Source organism: Carcharhinus amblyrhynchos, chromosome 8 (genome assembly GCF_965287045.1).
Source record: "Carcharhinus amblyrhynchos chromosome 8, sCarAmb.v2.hapA, whole genome shotgun sequence".
Lineage (NCBI taxonomy): Eukaryota > Metazoa > Chordata > Chondrichthyes > Carcharhiniformes > Carcharhinidae > Carcharhinus > Carcharhinus amblyrhynchos.
In genome coordinates, this window is record NC_137331.1 from 40,594,642 (window position 1) to 40,617,078 (window position 22,437).

The following is a 22,437-nucleotide window of genomic DNA, read 5'->3' on the forward strand; positions in this document are numbered from 1 at the left end:
ACAAAGCATTGCCACTGACCTCAATGAAAGCTTCCAAAAAGTTAGCGACCTCTGTAGTATGGATTTTCCCTTTCCCAAAGTTAACCTGAATCTGGCACCAAGTCAAGGGGATTCTCCAGGTATGTAGCAGTGATGTCATCAAACAGGTAAGAAACAAATTACTGAAGGGAACTAGGAAGTTAAAGTCCCTTGAGGGGATCTCATAGAAATTTATAAAATTCTAACAGTTGTAGACCGGCAATGTAAAAGTGGACTTTTTTGCCAGCTCACTCTTTGCACCTAGATTGTATTGGTTGTGGAAGAGGGAGGGACCTCAAAAGCACACCCTCTCAACATCTGGATTTCTGCATTATTCCACACTGATTTGCATCCAAGTTATAGAATCATAGAATCCCTACAGTGCAGGAGGCAGCCATTTGACCCACTGAATCTGCACCACAATCTCACCCGGCCCTATCCCCATAACCCTATGCATTTACCCTAACTTGTCCCCCTGACACTAAGGGCAATTTAGCATGGCCAATCCATCTAACCCGGAGACAGCAACCTGAGTTGCTATCAGTTTGTGTAGAATAATGAGAATTTCATTTTCATCCCTACCACAAAATCCAGGCCAAAGCAATCCCCCATTAGCTCTTAGATAGGATTTGGCCCCTTGCACAAGGATACTAGAGATTGCTTTGTTCCAAAGAGTAAAGACTTATCAGAAGTTACAATCTAAGTAATCACAGTATTATTCCTTGAAGACTCTTGAGTTCTCCTTTTCATCTGCTGACCACTGCACATTTCAGAACAGAGCAAACACCAGCACTAAATGATTATGAGTTTGACATCTCAGCCAAAAGACTTTGTCACTGCAGCATTCCCTCAGTGATACACTCGAGTGTCAGCCTTGATTTTTATTTCCAGGCCTTGGATTGCAACTTAACCCACTGCCTTTTGACTCAGGCAAGAGTTGTACACACTGTTGATGTTCTAGCATAAGATGTCTCATTGCAGGGCACTCATCAAGTAGGCAATAAGTAACCAGGGTTTAGGCAACCTTTAGCTGCATGATATACCATTGCTGTTAATCTTTAATGGAAAACCTTGTTCCACAGAAAGCCCAGAAAAGAATGGTTTGTGTATATCCTGCACTTGCTGTCCCTGTGTTAGATCCTCAACGTTTGCAGTATTTTTCTTCATGTGGGAACCATCAAGCACCATTAGACTGACATGGGCCAGAATTCTCCGACCTCACCGATGACTGGTATTCTCTGGTCTCACTGCAGTAATGGAGTTTTGGCTGAGCGCCAAATTCTCCATTCGCACTGGTAACAATGGCAGGACAAACGAGACCACAGAATCCCAGCCATCGTAAGGCCATAAGACCATTCAATCATTGTTGATATTTTTCTCATCTCCAATCTCATCCCCAAAACCAGGGGTTCCCATAACCCCTAATTCCCTTATTAATCAAGAATCTGTCTATCTCTGTCTTAAAGACACTCAATGACCTGATCTCCACTGCCTTCTGCGGCAAAGAGTTCCACAGATTCACCAGTCTCTGGCTGAAGAAATTCCTCCTCATCTTTGTTTTAAAGGATTGTCCCTTTAGCCTGAGGTTGTGCTTTCTGGTTCTAGTTTTTCCTACATGTGGAAACATCCTCTCTATGTCCATCTGCTGCGTAAAAAAGTTCTCATATGCCCCTCGCTGCCAATTATTTGTGTCCTCTGGTTACTGACCCTTCTGCCAGTGGAAATTAGTTCTCCTTACTTCCTCTAACAAAACCCTTCATAATTTTGAATGCCTCCATTAAATCTCTTCTTAACCTTTTTTGCTCCCAGAGGAACAATCCCAACCTCTCCAGTTTCTCCACGTATAAGCCTAGGTCAAGCCAATGTCCTTCCCTAAAGGACATTAGTGGACCAGTTGGGTTTTTACAACAAAACAACAGCATCATGACCATTTTTACTAGATTTTGTAAATGTAACAGCATTTATCTGATTGAGTATTATGGGATACGTGACCTGTTCAGGATGCTTTACAATATGAATGCTGGATAGATTTGTTTACATAGTGATTCTCTTCACATAACAAGGATGAAGAGTGTCACGGCAGTTAGCACTGTGCCAGGGACCTGGATTCAGTTACGGCCTTGGGTGATTGTGTGGAGTTTGCACATTCTCCCTGTCCATGTCTGCATAGGTTTCCTCCGGGTGGTCCAGTTGCCTCCCATAGTCCAAAGATGTGCAGATTAGATGAATTGGACATGCTAAATTGTCCCTTAGTGTCCCAAGATGTACAGGTTAGGGGGACCAGCCGTGGTAAATGTGTGGGGTTACGGGCATAGGGCGGGGGAGAGGGCCTGGGTAAGATGCTCTGTCAGAGATTTGGCACTGACTCAATGAGCCAAATGGCCTCCTTCTGCACTGTAGGGATTCTAAGTCATGTAAGTCATGTGACCATGTATGTAATATTTGTATTTTTGACTCTGGATTCTGTAGACAAATAATACGCAACAGATTTGAAATGAAACAGCAGGACTCCAGCAAACCCTTTTTCTCTACTAATCCAGTGTTGTGCTGAAAATAAATTGTGGAGTGTTAATACAGAGAAAAGAATTTCAGATGGTGTGTTTATAGTGGAGATTCCCCAGAGTAATTGCAAAACTTATGAACTATAAACCCCTGAAATGCTAAAATCACTGTGGATCAAAACACATATCGATATGATTTTTTGACAATTAGAATTGAAAAGATGCAACAGAAAATATTTTCCTGATTAATATTTGAGAATTCATTTTGCATCATTTCAATTTCTGACTGCCATTGTATTTTTAAAAACTTATTCAGAACTAATTCTATTTCTTTGTCTCATGCAATTTCATGCCACTTTGTTACAATACACACAATATGCTTGACTAGTGAAAGCAAAAAATCTGTTTTGATATATTGTAATGTAGACCGTTCTTCTTAAAGCTGTGAAATCTCAGCTATGTATGCCGCAAACAGCTTTGTACCATTTATATAGTTATTCCTAAGAAGAAAGACAAAATAACATTTAATCACACATGTTGTAATTTAAGTGACTAAATGAATATCCTAACTCCCATTTATTCACCATAGCTGTGCTTGTTGACCTATACTGACTCCCGGCCTAACGTCACTGGGAATTTAAAATGATCATCCTCATTTTCAAATCTCTAATTGGCATCACCCTTCCTGAGCTCTGTATTCTCCAGCGTGATCACCTGGCTTATTGGTAATGATAGACTGAGGGCTATGCCTGGCAATGAGGGTACAGATTTGGTTGAGTACAATTCTCCTGCTGCTGATGACCCACAGCATTTCATGTGTCAAAAGTCTGAGGTCAAAAGTCTGAGATCAAAAATCTGTGGTCAAAAGTCTGAGGTCAAAAGTCTAAGGTCACACACCAACCATCTCAAGAACAGCTTCTTCCGTTCTGCCATCAGACTTTTGAATGGATCTATTTTGCATTAAGTTGATCTTTCTCTACACCCTAGAGGTGACTAATGCTACATTCTGCACTCTCGTTTCCATCTCTATGAATAGCATGCTTTGTCTATGGGGCGCACGAGAAACAATACCTTTCACTGTATACTAATACATGTGGTAATAATAAATCAAATCAAATTAAATTCATGGTTGCCCAGTCTTGAGTGGCTAGATCTGTTCAAAATCTATCCCACTTAGCACAACTGTAGTGCTACACAACACAACTGAGAGTATCCTTAACGTGAAGAGGGGATTTTGTCTCCACAAGGACTATGCGATGGTCACCCCTATCCATACTGTTATGGACAGATGCACCTGTGGTAGGCAGGTTGATAAAGATAAGGTCATGTATGTTTTTCCCTAGAGTTGGTTTCCTCACCACTTGCCACAGACCCAATCCTTCCAAATCTGGCCAGCATGGTTTGTGATGGTGTTTCAGCTTGTGGGAGAATCCAAACTTTGGGCCCATAGATGTACAATAATTACAAATTAATCCAATACAGAAATGTGGGAAAATATCTTTAATCAGTGAGTGATTAGAATGTGGAACTCAACACCACAGCAAGTGCTCAAGGCTTAGATGCTTCCAAAACAAAACTATGATGTGGAGATGCTGGTGTTGGACTGGAGTGGGCACAGTAAGAAATCTCACAACACCAGGTTAAAGTCCAACAGGTTTATTTGGTAGCACGAGCTTTTGGAGTGCTGCTTCTTCATCAGATGAGAAGAACTCAGTTAACTAAGAAGGACTCACCTGATGAAGGAGCAGTGCTCCAAAAGCTCGAGATTCCAAATAAACCTATTGGACTTTAATTTGCTGTTGTGAAACTTCTTAAAATGAAACTAGGTGAGGACCTGAGGGAAAAGGGAATAAAAAGATATGCTGAAAGATGAGACAGGGGGAATCAGAGGAGTCTTGTTTGGAGTGTAAACACTGGTAGGGCCAAATGGACTGTTTCTGTGCAATTCTATGTCTGTTACCTGCTGAGTTTTTCATTCTGGGAATGTATGCCGTCATCAGCACCGCCAATTGGCAACATCATCACACTTTTCTGCGTGGTATGCTGGAGGGTCCTGGCAACAGGAATTGTTCCCCCTTCTCGGATCAGATCAGCTTCCATTCCAAACACTGAGCAGGAACAAAAATAAAGAAGATACAAGGTGAGCAACAATTAACTGCCCCCAGGATTCTGTCCTGAGACATACTTCACTTCACTCAGTATCAATAGCTTTCACAAGCATGAATTAAACAGATAAGTTTGGCAGGGATGCTAATTTGCTCAGTATCACTCTGCCAAGTACTGTCCAACTGTCATGACACAGTGGGAGGGTTGTACCCATCATTGTAATTTTATTGAGAGTGGCTCAAAAAGTCACATTCTCATCGCTGAGTCACGAATGTTGGCAGTTCAAGTCCTGCCTTGGGGCCTTTCACATTGTATCAAGTTATCACTCCCAGTGTAGTACTGAGGGAGTACTACATGTTTGAAGGTACCATCTTTCAGATGAGCTGTTGAACCCGTGACCCTTTAACCCTTTGCCTCTCAAGATGACGTAAAAGATCCCTTCAAAGAAAAGCAGAGGGATTCTTTTGGCCAATATTTATCCCTCAAGCAAGGTCACTGTGAACAGATTTGCCAATGATTATTATATTGACGTATGTACGAGCATGCCATGTCCAAATTAGCTGCTGTTTTTCCCACATTGCAACAGTGACTAGATTTCATTGGCTACAAGGAGTTTGGGATGGCAAACCTACCTTCACCAGACAATATATACATTGAGTTTCCTGTAACTCCATGTGCTGTAAGATTGGCTTTATCAACAATCTCGCAAATAGAATGGCACGGTGGCACAGTGATAAGCACTGCTGTCTCACAGCGCCAGGGACCCGGGTTCAATTCTGGCCTTGAGTGACTATATGTGTGGAATCTGCACATTCTCCCTGTGTCTGCATGGGTTTCCTCTGGGTGCTCTGGTTTCTCCCACAGTCCAAAGATGTGCGGGTTAGGTTGATTGGCCATGTTAAATTGACTCTAGTGTCAGGGTGATTAGCAGGGTAAATATGTGGGGTTACGGGAATAGGGCCTGGATGGGATTGTGGTCAGTGCAGATTTGGTGGATCAAATGACCTCCTTCTGTATTGTAGGGATTCTGTTCTACGAAATAGGACTCTCGCCATTTGCTCACTGCGCAAGCTTGATGCAGGAAGAAAGCTTATCAAAGCTATCTTGTGGGCTAATCGTTATCCTGGTCAAAATATTGCTATGTATCTCATAAACTCACAAATGGGCCTAAGGCAGCCACTTTTGGACCTGAAAAGTGCCTGGTCTATCTCAATTTAAAGTTAAAATTTATTTGTTAGTCACAAGTAAGGCTTACATTAACACTGCAGTGAAGTTACTGTGAAATTCCCCTAGTTGCCATACTCTGGCACCTGTTCGGGTCACTGCACCTAACCAGCATGTCTTTCAGACTGTGGGAGGAAACCGGAACACCCGGAGAAAACCCACGCAGAAATAGGGAGGAAGTGCAAACACCACACAAACAGTGACCCAAGCCGGGAATCGAACCTGAGTCCCTGGCGCTGTGAGACAGCAGTGCTAATCACTGTGCCACTGTACTGCCCAAAATTTATCTCGGAAAGGCAAAATATCTCAAAAATTTGAACAATTTGAAGCTGATTCATGCTGCTGCTATGCAGTGGCTATTTGGATGGCATTGCTGCCATCAGTTCAAAGGGACAACATAACTGAGCAAAGTCGAGTATAATTTCTAAGTCAGTCTGATGTTAGGTTCTCATGACGAACATCCCAATGATTGGCTAGTCAAATCAAACATCATGTTCCTTCTGTTGTTCACAGTAGGGAGAACACAGACCAGTCCACAGTTGCAAAATACAACAGGCCTACAGTTACTTGTAATACCCCATGGTGGGGCAGCAGTTTCTGAACAATCTTGAATGTGTCTATAGTTATGCTAGTAACCAATCTAAGATATTCAGTTGAGCTTGGAATATGGTTCATTTATGTTTACTGGAATAGACACATATTCATACAGGGACTCTTCTCTGCAAACAAAAGGTGTATGATCAAGCCTTTTTTTTCCTCTTGTTACCCAGGAGATTGAGAAGCCTATAGTTCCTAGTTCCTTTCTCCATGACAACACCACAACTAATCAGAGTCAACATGCTGACCAATCAGCACTCCTGTGATATAAATTGTTGCAATCATTAAAAATTTGGCATTTATGCATTTGTCCTGCTGAATGCAAGACACAAAGCTTTAGCAACTTCTCTCTTTTCAGCAGTATTTGAGTTCAGTACCAGCAAGGGAATGTTTACCTGCTCTTGGAATAGTGGGCGTGGGATCTTTTGCCTCCATTTGTGAGAGGAGAGGCACCTGCTCGAGGAAGCAGCAAGAAATATCTATAAGTTCTAGCCTCTTGCTACCTACAATGAATGCTAACATTCACTAACCCTTTCTGATGGCTCTCCTCCCGGCATCATATTGCTTGTCGGTAAAATGAGTAACCCACGCTTTTGATCCAGATTCCAAGGTCACTTGCAGTCGGTTGGGACTTCCCCGGGCTGCAAAGATTCCATGGAGATACGTGGTCACCTATAAGGAACATCTGAATAAATTAGCATAATGAAGATACAATAATCTATCCCAATGAATTATTTCATTTGCAATTGGAGTTGTTAGATTCACAGATGAATAAAATTAGCAACACAGATAGACTAGAGCACAAAAATAATACAGCAAACCAAGCACCTGGAGTTCATTACCAGAGGAACAAAATTAAAAAGTGGGCAAATTACATTTCATCGAACTTCAGTTAGACCACATTTGGAGTACTGTTCTGTTCTGCTCTCCTGATGTAGGGAGGCTAATGAGGCCAATAAAAACACATAATCATGGGTTTAACAAGACTATCACAATACTAACTTTAGAATGAATGATCCTGGACTATGGGAACATAAGCCAGCCAGGACTGTTGACATAGAAGACAGCTCTGCAAGATTAACAAATATTTCTCATTTAAAACATGTATTTTGAATTTGTAATATGGGTATGTTTTGCTTTTAGTGACATTTTGTGAAACTTCAAGATACAGCAGGTCCTGGTGGGAGAGTAAGAAACAGTAGGTCCACTGTAGAGCTGTTATGTTATCAGCAATGGTCGGGTACAGGATGGCCATCAATGCCAGTTTTATGAATAGAGTCATACAACTTTGAGTTGATAACACAGGCGGTGAGTAGACATAATTAGTGCTCAGGGTCGGACAAGAGTCACATGGGTTCAATTTAGTGGGAATCATTGCCCCATTTCACTGACCAGTGTCCCATGTTGCTGGGCAACAGAAGGGAGGTACATAAGAACATAAGAAATAGGAGCAGGAGTAGGCCATCTAGCCCTTCGAGCCTGCCCCGCCATTCAATAAGATCATGGCTGATCTGTTGTGGCTCAGTTCCACATTCCCGCCCTCTCCCCATAACCCTTAATCCCCTTGCTTATCAAAAACCCATCAACCCTCATCTTAAAAATATTTAGCGAGGCAGCCTCCACCACTTCAACGGGCAGAGAATTCCAGAGATTCATCACCCTTTGAGTGAAGAAGTTCCTCCTCAACTCCGTTCTAAACCGCCCCCCCTTTATCTTGAGGCTGTGCCCCCTAGTCCTACTGTCCTTTCTGAGCGGGAAGAGTCTCTCCACCTCTATCCTATCCATCCCATTCATCATCTTATATGTCTCAATGAGATCTCCCCTCATTCTTCTAAACTCTAACGAGTACAAGCCTAGTTTATTCAGCCTCTCCTCATAGCTCAGCCCCCTCAACTCCGGTATCAGCCTAGTAAACCTCCTCTGCACCCCCTCCAAGGCCAAAATATCCTTGCGTAAGTGCGGCGACCAAAACTGCACACAGTACTCCAGCTGCGGCCTCACCAATGCCCTATACAGCTGCAGCAAGACCTCCCTACTTTTATATTCAATCCCCCTTGCTATGAAGGCCAGCATCCCATTAGCCTTCCTGACCAACATCTGTAATTAATGACAAATGAAATCCCATGAGGTCAGGATGTATTGTTATTGACTGGAGTTAATGACAGGATGGTTATTGACTAATTTGTATTAACGTTCACTAGAAAAGTGGGTGGTATGATTTTTGGGAATGTATAATTGCCTTCACAGGTGCATTGTTCATCAGAGTGACGTTGGGCTGCCCACAGTCTTCACCTTGAGAGCAGGACTTCCTCATATCATTCTCCCATTCAATCATTTGGTTAAATAAAGTCACATCTTAAAAATCAGTACACTGCATTTTAGCTTAAGTAACAATACATAGCCTTGAGAGGAAAACCCCTATCTACATCTCCACATCACAAGATGACATCAGAACTGAGAAGTGATAGTTTCAGGAAAGACCAACAAATGGGCATCTTTTCTTTAGGATAAAGTTCGAGGAGGACTTAATGGAAGGTTTAAGGTTATCAGGAAGTTTGATAGGGTAGTGAAAATATTTCCACTTATGGGGGAGCCCAGTGCTCAGGAGTGAATAAATATGATAAATCCGATTGGGGATTCAGGAGAAACCTCCGTAGCCAGAGGGGGTTAAGACGTGGAACTCTCCAATGAGAAGCAATTGAGGCAAGATGCATTCAGGGAAAGATGTTTTGGTATCTGAGGGAGAAAGGAATAGAAAGATATGCTGATGGGGTTAGATGAAGATGGATGGGAGGAAGGTCATGTGGAGCATGGACCAGCTACGCGTGTGGCCTATTTTGGTGCTGTACATTCTCTGTAATTTTATGATATCTGAGCTCAAGGGTTACATGGTTCATTACATTCCAGCTGGATTTCTTGCTGCTGCTTTTGGCTTTCCCAAATCCCAGGTCTGGTGAGGGGAGGGCAGGGTGGGGAGCATAGGAATATTCCAGGCAGATAGCCATTCCTCTCTTGAGATGTTGGAGGCAAAAGCTACAACCTTTCAACCCAAAATTAGGAAGATATTCAAACCGTGAGCCAAGCTCAGTACAATTGGGTCTTCAAAATTTACAAAACGTTTATAATGTTTACAGGGCGGCCTGGTGACACAGTGGTTAGTACTGCTGCCTCGCAGCACCAGGGACCCAGGTTCAATACCCAGCTTGGGTCACTGCCTGTGCGGAGTTTGCACATTCTCCCTGTGTCTGCGTGAGTTTTCTCTGGGGTGCTCCGGTTTCCTCCCTCAGTCCAAAGATGTGCAGGTTAGGTGGATTGGCCATGCTAAATTGCCCCTTAGTATCAGGGGTCTAGCAGGGTAAATACAGAGATAGGGCTTCGGTGGGATTGTTGTTGGTGCAGGTTTGACAGGCAGAATGGCTTCTTTGCATACTGTAGGGATTCTATGAATAAAACCCTACCTCAGTGAACAAACTGGTGAACTTGCGAAGGAGGCCAATTCCAGCTGGGATCAACTATCACAGGATGAGGGCAGAATGGACAAGATATTCTGAGGAAAGGTAACAGCCACATACTCAATAATCTACTGCAATGTAATGAGGTAATCACTGTGTCTTTGCTGTAGGGTCTGCCTGATAGGGCAGATATACATACAGATGAGGTATGGATTGAAAACATTTTATGGTTGGATTTGTGCCTTTGTTGTAGAGTTCAACTGTCTGGTCCTTGATTATGTGAGACTTTATTATTGATGCTCAGTGTGTTTGATTGGTTAAACCTGGGTGTGGACTCAGGGAAAGGTAAACTATGATGTCGAAAGAGCTGGAAACTCAAGCTGACACATGGAGCAGACATCTTGAAGCAATGTGAATAATAACTATAAAAAGCATCTCTACATTGATCCAAGCTATACAATGTACAGCATTCATTGCACCTTTCCAATTCTCTTTCCAATCACACATCCCCCATCTTCTCCTCTCTCTCTCATCTCCATCATCACCATTCTTGTGCAGGTCAGCTCAATTTTCCTCTCAAAGATGCACGGTGGCACATTGTGTTGGCACTGCTGCCTCACAGTACCAGAGACCCAGGTTTGATTCCAGGCTTGGGTCACTATCTGTGTGGAGTTTGCACGTTCTCCCCGTGTCTGCGTGGGTTTCCTCTGGGTGCTCTGGTTTCCTCCCGCAGTCCAAAGACATGCAGGCGCGGTAGATTAACGGTGGAAATGTTTGGGGTACTGGGGCTAGGGCAGGGAGAGACAGCCTGGGTAAGATACTCTGTCAGGGAATTGGTGTAGACTCGATGGGCCAAATGGGTCAGATTCTACAATTCTAAGATAAATCAGCATTCCTGTGTGACTCAGATGTTTACCTGACTGCTCAGCTTGTCAGGATCCATATTGGGTACTAAGCGTATGGAGAATTTTCCTGTCACTTTGGCTGGGATAACAGTCTTAGCTCCAGGATCTGAGAAAGCTCCTTCAATTCCATGAATGGACAGTGATGGAAATCTCCACCGGTGTAGCAGAATATCCTCCTGAACGAAGTAACATAGACATAAATCATTTAAAACATTGGTGTTGAAATCTAAGAAAGCATGCTCCTTGGATCTGTAATAAGTCCTCCGGGGCAGAAGTCCCTTCACCAAAATCCCTTTATTTAAAAGTCTGACACCAGTATACGGAGTGCTTTCAGTCAGCAGTCTACACTAGGAGTGCCAGAGGAACTGGCATGCCTGGTTATGTACAAAGCAAGAGGCTCCCTGATTGGCCTATCAATTTGGCGTTTAACCAGGGAGTTCATATTCTAATAGGCCCACCTCCATTGCCTGATTAGTCATTAGAGATCCAATGGCACAATTTGCACATGTAATAACGGCAGTAATCACAACGCCTTGTATTTATATAGTGCCTTTAACAGGATGAAACATCCCAAGGCGCTTCACAGGAGCAGTTTTCAGACTGAATTTGAAGGTGAATAAGGTCATTTTAAGAGAGAAGGAAGTAGCTTTTTGAGAGGACAGGGAGATGGGGATGACAGAATGAGATAGGGAGAGATGGAACTAGAGAAGTGGAGAAGTTTAGGGAGAGAATTTCAGAGCTTAGGGCTCAGGAATCTGAAAGTACACTTGCCAATGGTGGAGTGATTAAAATCGGGAATGCCCAAGAGGCCAGAATTGATGAGGGCAGAAATCTGAGAGGGTTATAGTGTTGGAGGAGGTTACAGAGATTGTAAATGAAGCAATGGAGGAATTTGAACACAGGAATAAAAGTTGTAAAATGGAGGGATCGCTGGATCCACGACCAGTGTGGATAAATGGCAAGGTCTTAGCAATTTGGCAGTCAGCTGATCTGTGAATAACCTGCACAGGCATTGGAGTCACTTAGGGAGTTAATTATTTGGATATCTTTAACTGCCTGTGCTGTACTCAACTTGAGAATGTGACCATGATTTGAAAAGAAACTTGCATTTATATAGTGCCTTTCAAGACACTCCAAAGCGCTTTACAGAAAATGCACCACTTCTGAAGTGCAGTCACAGTCACTATTGTAATATAAGAATCATGGCAGCCTATTTGTGCACAGCAACCTCCCACAAATGTGATTACCGGATAATGTGTTTCAGTCTTTCTGGCGGAGGGATAAATGTTGGCCAGGACAACAGAGAGAACTCACCCGATCTGTTCGAAATAGCACCTTAGGATCTTTTACATTCACCTCAAGAGGGCAGACAAGCCCTCATTAAGAAGATAGCACTTCCAGCAGTGCAGCACTCCCTAGGTACTGAGTGGAGTGATAGCCCAGGCTATTTTGATCAAGTAGTTGGAATGGGACATGTGATTCACCAGTGAATGAATGCTACCCATTGAGACACAATGACCAAATTGGAAAAAGTGGCACAGTTATCCACAATGATGAGCAGAGACAGTAAATAATCATGCCATTTAAGTTTTTCTTTGAAGGCTTTATTGGGTTGACAGCTGATATTTTTAATATTACTGTACCTTGGTTTTATGAAGGAGTTCTGTTATATTGAGGGCACGCTTGAAGGCTTCGAGATTAAATTCAATTCCTTTGTACAAAACACGCTCCTCATCTGTTAGGGGCATGACATCTGAATCAATGCCAGGGATCAGTATATAACCAGTTGAATTCACGAGGCTGTCTGAAATTGGATTATTGAATTAAAATTATAATAGTTTACAGTTCAGAAAGGCTCTGTTTAACTCATAGGATGTGAAGAATCTTACCTTCAGCTATCTGAAAATAGTCCCACTGCCCTGTTCACTATTCAGAAGCTCAGAGCCCTCCAGACAGCATGGGAATAAAGGATAAGGGGATCGAGGGAAAGTGAAGATCAGCCATGATTTTATTGAATGGCAGAGAAACATGAGGGGCCGAATGGTCTTCTCCAGCTCCTACTGCTTCAAATATTTATCCAACTTTCCTTCAAAAGACTCAAATTCCTCCATGACCGATCGCTGCGAATTAATCAACAACTTGTTGCCAACTCATTGATCATAAAGAAATATTCATTCTCTTCTCACCATATCCTTCATTGTTTAAAACATCACTGTGCAAATAGCTCCAGGGTCTCAAGTCTTTCCTGTCATTGCTTTTCCATCTCTTGTGTCTCCCTGGTGAATTGAGGTTAAGCACTCTCTAGGTCTTGTGGCGCAGTGGGTAGCATCCCTGCCTCTGAGCCAAAAGCTCTGGGTTTGAGTCCCACCTCAGGACTTGATGGTCAAGGAAGGTGCATTCAGAGCACAGCCAAATAGGTTAAGTGTCAACCTGCAAATTCCTTCCAAACAGGCCAATGGCTGGCAATAAGAGTGGGAGAGACTCCTGTTCACACTTGGTATGGAGTGGCCCTCCTCAAGATATGGATCTCCAATGCCAGGCTAACTGTAATGACTTCAATCAGGCCATTGAGGTTGGCCTATTGAGTATGAGCTCCCTGATTAAGGAGTCAATTGATGGGCCAATCAGGGAGTCTTTTCCTTGTATTCAACCAGAGTGTCAGTTCCTCTGGCACTCCAAAGGTAGACTGCTGACTGTGATCATTCTGTGTACAGCTGTTGGAATTGTAAATAAAGGGGTTTTGGTGAAGGGACTCCAAGAGTAACGACCTGTTCCAGGGAAAATGTTGCAATGGAATTAGATGAAAGTCAGCCTTGTGCGCCACTAGGCACAGGAAGAGAAAAAACAACTTTCTACTGTTGTTTATGTGCTTCCTACTTTTCAGCTCCCAAAGCTACACAGTGAGCGGTACAATGTCTCATCATCATTCACTGTTATCTCTTATAACTTTACAAATCTATTTTTAAACCCTAAAATGTTATGTTTTTTTGAATGCCTTTGTCCACCAGCACATTGACTTTCAGAGAATTACCTATTCCAAACCTCATTCCTCTGCTTACCCAACCCCTTCCATTAAACGCAAATACCAATCTCCTAAATTGTATCTCCCTCCAAGATAAATTGCACCCTCCCACCTACCTAGCCCGCCTATGAAATATTTTACCCAATCCCTACCCTACAGTCTCGACACTCACACTTTATGCAAGGTATTTGTTATTTTTATTATTCATTCATGGGATATGGGCATCACTGGCTAGGCCGGCATTTATTGTCCATCCCAAATTGTCCTTGAGAAGGTGATGGTAAGCCACTGCCTTCTTGAGTCATTGCAGTGTAGGAAAACCACCAGCTACTTAGCATGCAGGATTCACTAATATACAGCAAAGAGATACAATTTTGCATTTACTGCGCTTCGACAATCATGAAAGCACATGCATTAAAAATAGAGTTCAAAATTAATAAATTGATAACATCCTTTCCACTTCTGGCAACCTGGGGCCACAGAATAGTAAACCACAGATGAAAGCCATTCAGCCCAATGTGCCTACCTTTGGTAACCTAATTAATTCATCCCATTCCCCCTGCTCCAACCAACAAGGTCAGCAGAAACCAGAGGCGATTGTTTTCCACCTCCTTAGCCAGACCATAAGGAGGTCTAGTGACACAATGACTAGCATCCTGGTCCCTGGGCGTAAATGCTCCAGGTTAATGTTCTCAACACATAGGGTTCAATTCCCACCACAGCAGCTGGTGGAATTTAAATTCAATAAATCTGGAATACAAAGTTAGTCTCAGTAACTATGAAACAATTGTTCAAAAACCCATTAATGTTTCACTAATGGCCTTTAGGGAAGGAAATCTGCCATCCTCACCTGCCTGATCTATATGCAACTCCAGAGCCACAGCAATGTGGTTGACTCTTAACTGCCCTCTGAAATGACTGAGTAAGACACTCAGTTCAAAGCCTTGCCAGCAACACCCACATTCCATGATAGAATAAATAAATTAAAATGTAAAGATCTCTTAACTTTCTATACTTAAGAGAATACAAGCTGTGTCTATGCAACCTGCCCTCATAATTTAATTGTTCTAGGCAAGCGTCACTCTGTGGACATCGAAGGCCGATATAAATTTCCTGAGGTGCAGTGCTCAGAACTGGATTTGATTCAGATGGGGGTCTAACTTTTATATAACTTTAGCATAATTTTTGTACCCCTTTGTAATCCAGTGGCCCTGAGTTAAAGGCCACTACATTGCTATGTTACTGTTCCACCTGGTGACAATGTCTGTATCTGAATGTAATACACCCTCATTTTCATCATGTGTAGATGAATTCCTACCTAGGAGAGCTATCAGGTCAGTCATTGCTTCATGTACTGTTCCCCCATACAGACCGGAGTGCAAATCCTGATTGGCACATTGGACCTGAGGACAGAAAATGCACAGGTTACATATAAGAATATAAGAACTAGGAGCAGGAGTAGGCCATCTGACCCTCCGAGCCTGCTCCGCCATTCAATAAGATCATGGCTGATCTTTTTGCGGACTCAGCTCCACTTATCCACTCACTCACCTTAATTCCTTTATTGTTCAAAACCTTTGCTTTAAAAACATTCAATGAGGTAGCCTCTAGTGCTTCACTGGGCAGAGAATTCCACAGATTCACAACCCTTTAGGTGAAGAAGTCCCTCCTCAACTCAGACCTAAATCTGTTCCCCCATATTTTGAGGCCATGCTCCCTAGTTCTAGTTTCACCCATCAGTGCAAACAACCTCCCTGCTTCTGTCTTATATATGCCTTTCATAATTTTACATGTTTCTTTAAGTTCCCCCTTTATTCTTCTGAATTCCAATGAGTATAGTCCCAGCCTACTCATTCTCTCCTTATAAACCAACCATCCAGAACAGAAACAGCAGTTTGATGAACAGAAAATACTGTGGATGCTGGAATCTGAAACAAAAGCAGAAAAATATTGGAAAATCTCAGCAGGCATTCACGCCTTCTGATATTTCATGGACACTTTCAACATCTTCTCAGCCTTCTGTATAGTCATTTACATTCCCTTTGTCCAATTCCACTACTGCTCCCTACCCTCATAGTATAAATCTCTGCTGATTCTCTTTGCTCTCAGCTCTGACAAAGGGTCATCCAGACTTGAAACGTTGGCTCTATTCTCTCCCCACTGATGCTGTCAGACCTGCTGAGATTTTCCAGCATTTTTCTGTTTTTGTTGTGTTAAAAACAGCAGTTTCTTTGCTAAGGGAACATAGAATTACGCAGGGTCCATAGCACAGAAACAGGCCATTCAGCCCAACCAGACCATGCCAGCATTTATGCTGCACTCGAATCTCCTGCCATCTTTCACTATCTGACCCCATCAGCATAGCCCATCACGTGCTTTTCCAGACTTCTGTTAAATGCATCTGAATTATTGTCCCTGCATTAGTGAGTTCCACATTCTCATCATTCTCTGGATAAAAAGTTTATTTTGAATTCCCTATTGGATTTTTAAATGATTATCTTGTACTGATGGTCTCTGGTTTTGCTATTCCCCACGAAGTGGAAGTATTGGACAGGATTCTCTGGCTGCGCACTCCCCAAGACCGGAAATTCCCACCCGAGCTCAACAGATCTTTACATAATCCGTCAAATTTCCTGTCTTGCTCCCTACGATTCCGGCGGCAGATGAGATGGGAAATTTTCAGCCATTCTCTCTGTGTGTACCTTATCAAAAACTGCATAATCTTAAAGACTTCTACAAGGTCTCAGTTTTTTCTCTTCAAGAGAAAAGAGCTCAAGCCTGTTTGTTCTTATCAGTCAAAACCTCAACATAATAGACATCAACAACTTAGAGAGATGAAGGCAGAGGGAGAGAGAGGGAGAGAAAGAGAGAGAGGACAATTTAGTTAAATGAACATGTGTGACAGTAGAGCAGGTGGAGTGGGAAATGAGGAGCAAGCTGGTGGGGACTGAATATAAAAGTAGGGAGGTCTTGCTGCGGCTATATAGGGCATTGGTGAGGCCGCAGCTGGAGTACTGTGTGCAGTTTTGGGCGCCGTACTTACGCAAGGATATTTTGGCCTTGGAGGGAGTGCAGAGGAGGTTTACTAGGCTGATGCCGGAGTTGAGGGGGTTGAGCTATGAGGAGAGGCTGAATAAACTAGGCTTGTACTCGTTAGAGTTTAGAAGAATGAGGGGAGATCTCATTGAGACGTATAAGATGATGAATGCGATGGATAGGATAGAGGTGGAGAGACTCTTCCCGCTCAGAAAGGACAGTAGGACTAGAGGGCACAGCCTCAAAATAAAGGGGGGGGCAGTTTAGAACGGAGTTGAGGAAGAACTTCTTCACTCAAAGGGTGGTGAACCTCTGGAATTCTCTGCCCGTTGAAGTGGTGGAGGCTACCTCGCTAAATATTTTTAAGACGCGGGTTGATGGGTTTTTGATAAGCGAGGGGATTAAGGGTTATGGCGAGAGGGCGGGAATGTGGAACTGAGCCACGACAGATCAGTCATGATCTTATTGAATGGCGGGGCAAGCTCGAAGGGCCAGATGGCCTACTCCTGCTCCTATTTCTTATGTTCTTACAAAGATTAGTTTTGATTTGATTTGATTTACTACTGCCACGTGTTAGTATACAGTGAAAAGTATTGTTTCTTGCACGCTATACAGACAAAGCATACCGATCATAGAAAAGGAGAGAAGAGAGTACAGAATGTAATGTTACAGCCATTGCTAGAGAAAGAGCAATTTAATGTGAGGTAGGTCCATTCAAAAGTCTGATGGCAGCAGGGAAGAAGCTGTTCGTGAGTCAGTTGGTACGTGACCTCAGACTTTAATATCTTTTTCCCAAGCAAGAGGTGGAAGAGAGTGTGTCTGGGGTGTGTGGGTCCTTAATTATTCTGGCTGCTTTTCCCAAGGTAGCAAGAAGTGTAGACAGAGTGGAAGGATATAGGAGAGGGAGGAGTCTATGGCGGTGGAGAGGGTGAGGCTGGCAAGACAGTTGAAGGTGATGAAGAGAATCTTGAAATTGATTCTTTACGGCAGGACATCAGTGGAGTTTGGCAACGACAGCAGTGACAGAGATATGGGTTTTAGTACATGTTAGATCAATAAATAGATCATTCTGGGTGTCTATATGGGTAATGGAAGCAGAGATTTTCTGTGCATCAAATAAAAACGCTTTCTTTTATTTTCCCAAACAAAGTTCCTCTGATCTTAGTCACTGTTCAACTCATTTGTCATCAAGTTATAGAGGTTTACAACAGGGAAACAGGCCCTTCAGCCCAACTTATCCATGCTGCCCAGTTTTTACCACCAAGCTTGTCCCAATTGCCCCCATTTGGTGCATATCCTTCTACCCATCTTACCCATGTAACTGTCTAAATCTTTTTTAAAAGACAAAATTGTACCCGCTTCTACTACTACCTCTGGCAGTTTGTTCCAGGCACTCGTCACCCTCTGAATGTAAAATTGTCCCTCTGGACCCTTTTGTATCTCTCACCTCTCACCTCAAACCTGTGCCCTCTAGTTTTAGACTCTTCTACCTATTGATTATCTAGCTGATCTGGCTATGATGATTGATTTATCTTCGTACCTCAACACGGAAATAGCACAGTCCCCGCGTTCCGTAAGTCAGAGCCGGCTTTTTGCTTAGCCATGCACTGTCTGATATTACAATGTAGTCAATGTTGGATAAAAAGGTCTCATTTTTCTCTTTTAAGACTTCATCCAGTCCCTGAGATCCAGATTCCTCCATACCTTCAAAAATAAACTTTAAATTCACTGGCAGCTCCTGAAATGAAAGCAGAATTAAATGGTTGAATAGTAAATATTCCAAGGCTTCCCAGCACTATTATTGACCTCAACAATGGATCAAGTGCAATTCCAACAACTTTCAAGAACATTGACACTGCCCAGGACAAAGCAGCCCACTTGATTGACACCCCATCTGGCACCCTAAACATTCACTCCCTCCACCACTGACACACTGTGGCCGCCGTGTGCACCATCCACAAGATGCACTGCGACAACTCGCCAAGGCTTCTTAGACAGCATCTTCCAAATCCATGAGCCCTGCCACTGAGTAGGAAAAGCTTAGCAGTTGCATGGAAATACCACCACCTGCAAGTTCCCCTCTAAGCCAGACAGCATCCTGACTTGGAAATATATCAGCCATTCCTTCACCGTCGCTGAGTCAAAATCCTGAAGCTCTCTCCCCAACAGCACTGTGAGTGTACCTACACCAATGGGCTTCAACAACTCAAGAAGATGGCTCATCCCCATCTTCTCAAGGGGTATTGGGGATGGACAAAAATGCTGGTTCAGCCAGCGACACCCACATCCTGCAAAAGAATCAGAATAAATCCTTTCCTATTATCCCTTTATAGTCAGGTACAGCACCCTGGACAGTTCTCCTGGGGTTTAGCTGGATGTACTAGTGGGAAAGGGTAAATCTCAACATTTAACATGTGACAATTTGGCCAAAACCCATGAACGCACACCACAAGGGCTGCCTGCAGATGTCGCTTTTGTCAATTTGACAATCTAAACTCAATTTAAACATTTCAGTGGGGCAATTAAAAGTCAACCACATTGACATAGGTCTGGAGTCACATGTAGGCCAGACTGGGTAATAATGACAGATTTCCTTCCCTGAAGGACATGAGATGGGGTTTAACGATTATTGGTGATAGTTTCATGGTTACCATTACTGAGACTAGATTTAAGTTTAATTTATTAGTCACAATAAGGCTTACATTACCACTGCAGTGAAGTTACTGTGAAATTTCCTAGTTGCCACACTGCGGCATCTGTTTGGTTCAATGCACCTAACCAGCGCGTCTTTCAGACTGTGGGAGGAAACCAGAGCACCTGGAGGAAACCCACACAGACACAAGGAGAACACGCAAATTCCACAGACAGTGACCCAAGCCGGGAATTGAATCCGGGTCCCTGGGGCTGTGAACCAGCAGTGCTAACCACTGGAATTTCAATTCCAAGTTTTATAAATTCCACCAGGTGCTGTGGTGGGATTTGAACCTATGTCCCCAGAGCATTAGCCTGGGCCTCTAGGTTACTAATGCGGTGACAATAGGACTCTTCTTAAAACCTGTAAGCTTTTGACTGAGCTTTTGACTATCTGTTCTAACAGCCCCTTGCAAGGCTCAATGTCAAATTATGACTGATAGTGCTACACTAAAAGATGCTAGGTAAATGCAAGATGTTGTTGTAAGTGATACCTACTTGGTTCAGTGCTTGAAATGCTTCAATGGCATGGAGCCAAGCTAAAACAGGCCCTTTGTCATCTGAGGATCCACGGCCATAAAGATTACCTTCAGGAGAATCAAGAGGAGTATTGTTACTAAAGGCAGGAGAATTAATTGGGTCACGGAGGAGAATTAATTTCCCTTGGTGACCCAATATATGGATCACCAGCAGACTACAATAAACCAACAACAACAACGTACATTTATAAAGCAACTTCAACACGATGACCGTTCATAAGGATTTCACAGGAGTGTTATCAAAAACAAAATATCTGACACTGAGCCACACAGCATGACGGAATGAATTACAAAATCACAGCAGGAGAGCCATTCGGCCCATCCCTTCTCTGCCTGCTCTTCAGTAGAGTTATCCAATCAATCCCAAATAGTTGAAGGAGATATTAATACTAATGGCCAAAAGCTTAGTCAAAGAGGTAGGTTTTAAGGAGCATCTGAAAGGGAAAGGGAGAGATAGGAGAGATATTAGGGAGGGAGTTCTAGAGCTTAAGACACATGCAGCTGAAGACACGGCCACCAATGATGGAAACTGAGGGGGCTGAAGAGGACAAAATTTAGAAGAACACCGAGATCTAAGAGGAATGTAGGTTTGGAGGAGATTACAGTGATAGGGAGATGCGAGGCCATGGAGGGAATTGTAAAGCAGTTGAGAATTTTATAATCAGGTGTTGGCAGATGGAAGCTAAAGATTGCACTACCTTAAGGGGGTTCTTGTTACAGGATGAACAAAGTCTTGTTTAAGATAACTGATGATGATTTTCTAGCATCTGTTCGAATTAGAGTTACCACAGGAATAAAGAGCGGCATGCTGGCACAGTGGTTAGCACTGCTGCCTCACAGCTCCAGGGCCCCAGGTTCGATTCCTGGCTTAGGTCATTGTCTGTGCAGAGTCTGCACGTTCTCCCCATGTCTGCGTGGCTTTCCTCTGGATGCTCCGGTTTCCTCCCACAGTCCAATGATGTGTTGGTTAGATGGATTGGCCATGCTAAATTGCTGCTTAGTGTCAGGGGGACTAGCTAGCGTAAATGCATGGGGTTATGGGGATAAGGACTGGGTGGGATTGTGGTCGGTGTGGACTCAATGGGCCAAATGGCCTCCTTCTGCACTGTAGAATTCTGTGATTCTAGTGTTACTACAGGAATAAAGGGTGGCACGGTGGCACAGTGGTTAGCACTGCTGCCTCAAAGCACCAGGGACCCGCGTTCAATTCCTGGCTTGGGTCACTGTCTGTGCAGAGTTTGCATGTTCTCACCATGTCTGCATGCGTCTCCTCCGGGTGCGCCAGTTTCCTCCTACAGTCTGAAAGACATGCTGGTTAGGTGCATTGGCTGTGCTAAATTCTCCCTCAGTGTACCCAAACAGGCGCCAGAGTGTAGCAACTAGGAGATTTGATAAATTGTCCCTTAGTGTCCAAGATATGTGTGGACTAGAAGGATTAGCAGGGTAAAAATGGGGGGCTTACGGGGATAGGGCGGAGAATAGGTCTGAATAAAGATGCTCTGTGAGAGAGTTGGTGCAGATTCGATAGGCTGAATGGCCTTCGTCTGGACTGTAGGGATTCTATGATTCTAATACAGTGGTAATTCAGCCTAGAACAGCAAGAAGGTAATGAAATAGGCATTGAATATTCCTCCAGAAGAACATGGAAATAATCATGGTGGCCCAACAACCAATGTGAGTTGAGATAATATAAAATGTAGCACCCAGTTATAATACTGACCATCCTTTTCTGTCAGCAGGTATGGATCTGTCGACCATCCATCCTCGATTTTTGCAGATTGAACATCAACATGTCCATAAATGCCAACCGTAGTTTTATTCGGATCTTTTCCCAATTCACCCAGAACCACTGGAGGTAATGGAATGATTTTTCCATCAGCGAACTAGAGAGAGCAAGCATACATCACATCAGGCAAAGCAGTAACCATACATTAGTCATGGAGACATATAAGGCCAGAAAGAGGTCATTCAACCCATCAAATCTGTGCTGGCCTCTGCAAGTCAATCCAATCAGTTCCACTCCCCCATTCTATCCCCTCGTCCTGCAAGTTTAGATCCTTGAGGGCCCGTCAAATTCCCTTTTGAAATCATTGATTATCCGTGCTTCCTGCACCCTCCTAGACAGCTAAGTCCAAAGCATAGAATCATAGAACCCTACAGTGCAGAAAGAGGCCCTTCGGCCCATCAAGTCTGCACCGAACACAATCCCACCCAGGCCCTACCCCCATATATTTTACCCACTAATCCCTCTAACCTACGCATTCCTGGACACTAAGGCGCAATTTCTTAGTATGGCCAGTCAACCTAGCCCCCACATCTTTGGACCGTGGGAGGAAACCGGAGCAC

The 22,437-nt window shown here is 43.4% G+C and overlaps 1 protein-coding gene across 1 annotated transcript in view; it reads right to left on the reverse strand.

Moving 5' to 3' along the window:
• Positions 1 to 421: 421 nt before the first annotated feature.
• The window catches only part of LOC145346539 (cytosolic non-specific dipeptidase-like), a 28,981-nt gene continuing 6,965 nt past the window's right edge, over positions 422 to 22,437 (reverse strand). Inside the window, exons 4-12 of the mRNA XM_080193929.1 lie at positions 21,812 to 21,974; positions 20,051 to 20,139; positions 18,402 to 18,599; positions 15,144 to 15,228; positions 12,447 to 12,607; positions 10,815 to 10,979; positions 6,977 to 7,118; positions 4,480 to 4,627; positions 422 to 3,019 (exon numbers count right to left, since the gene is read on the reverse strand). Of these exons, the coding sequence (XP_080050055.1) occupies positions 2,956 to 3,019; positions 4,480 to 4,627; positions 6,977 to 7,118; positions 10,815 to 10,979; positions 12,447 to 12,607; positions 15,144 to 15,228; positions 18,402 to 18,599; positions 20,051 to 20,139; positions 21,812 to 21,974 (1,215 nt within the window). The 3' untranslated portion in view covers positions 422 to 2,955. The remainder of the gene's footprint in view (positions 3,020 to 4,479; positions 4,628 to 6,976; positions 7,119 to 10,814; positions 10,980 to 12,446; positions 12,608 to 15,143; positions 15,229 to 18,401; positions 18,600 to 20,050; positions 20,140 to 21,811; positions 21,975 to 22,437) is intronic.